General features: G+C 36.1%; 1 protein-coding gene across 1 annotated transcript in view; it reads left to right on the forward strand.

The window, feature by feature from the left end:
- The window catches only part of LOC130804237 (14 kDa proline-rich protein DC2.15-like), a 537-nt gene extending 54 nt beyond the window's left edge, over positions 1-483 (forward strand). Inside the window, exon 1 of the mRNA XM_057668615.1 lies at positions 1-483. This exon is cut by the window's left edge and continues 54 nt beyond it. Coding sequence (XP_057524598.1) covers positions 1-393 — 393 coding nt within the window. The 3' untranslated portion in view covers positions 394-483.
- The last annotated feature ends 317 nt before the right edge of the window (positions 484-800 follow it).

Genomic DNA, 800 nt, shown 5'->3' on the forward strand with positions numbered 1-800 from the left:
CTAATTCTCTCCTTAAACTTATTATCATGTGCCGAAAGTTGCTTCACTTGTGATCAGCCTCACACCCCAAATGTGCCAGTAATTGGTGGTGGCGGCGAGGCCGGAAGTTCATCGCCATCGAGCGGTCGCCCTGCTCACTGCCCAAGAGATGCCCTAAAACTTGGCATATGCGCCAAAGTCTTGAATGGCCCGGTGAATGCGATTGTAGGAACCCCACCTTCGCACCCATGTTGCAGTGTAATTGCTGGCCTTCTTGATTTAGAAGCAGCTGTTTGTCTATGTACTGCTATTAAGGCTAATATTCTTGGGCTTGACATTAATATTCCTATTGTTCTTAACCTTATTGTTAATGCTTGTGGGCAGAATGCACCCTCTGATTTCCAATGTGATTGATTGATTATTTGGTTAAATTGAATGTTAAAAGTTGATTAATTAAGTAGCAACTTTTAATTAATTTAATGGCACGTAGTATTGAAATGTTGTAAGGCTAGTCTATTCTAAGATAATCATTGACTTTTGAATTTGTTTAATGTCTCATGTATGTTTGTGTTTTAACTTCAAGTATGGTCGACTTTGATTCCAAAAGTATACTATTTTCCGGTGTAATTTTCCCTTAAATTAATTTGGTTATATCGTCTTTGTTACTTTGTTAGTTTGTTTTGATTAATTACGCATAATATTAATTAGTTTGTTCTTAGTTGATTTGTTTGTTTTGATACAAGTATTTTTTTTTGGAATATATGGGATAGGATGTGAGAGGAAGGCTTAGATGAGAATATATCAAACTCAGGATAATATAT

This window comes from Amaranthus tricolor, chromosome 17 (genome assembly GCF_026212465.1).
Source record: "Amaranthus tricolor cultivar Red isolate AtriRed21 chromosome 17, ASM2621246v1, whole genome shotgun sequence".
In the NCBI taxonomy this organism is placed as follows: domain Eukaryota; kingdom Viridiplantae; phylum Streptophyta; class Magnoliopsida; order Caryophyllales; family Amaranthaceae; genus Amaranthus; species Amaranthus tricolor.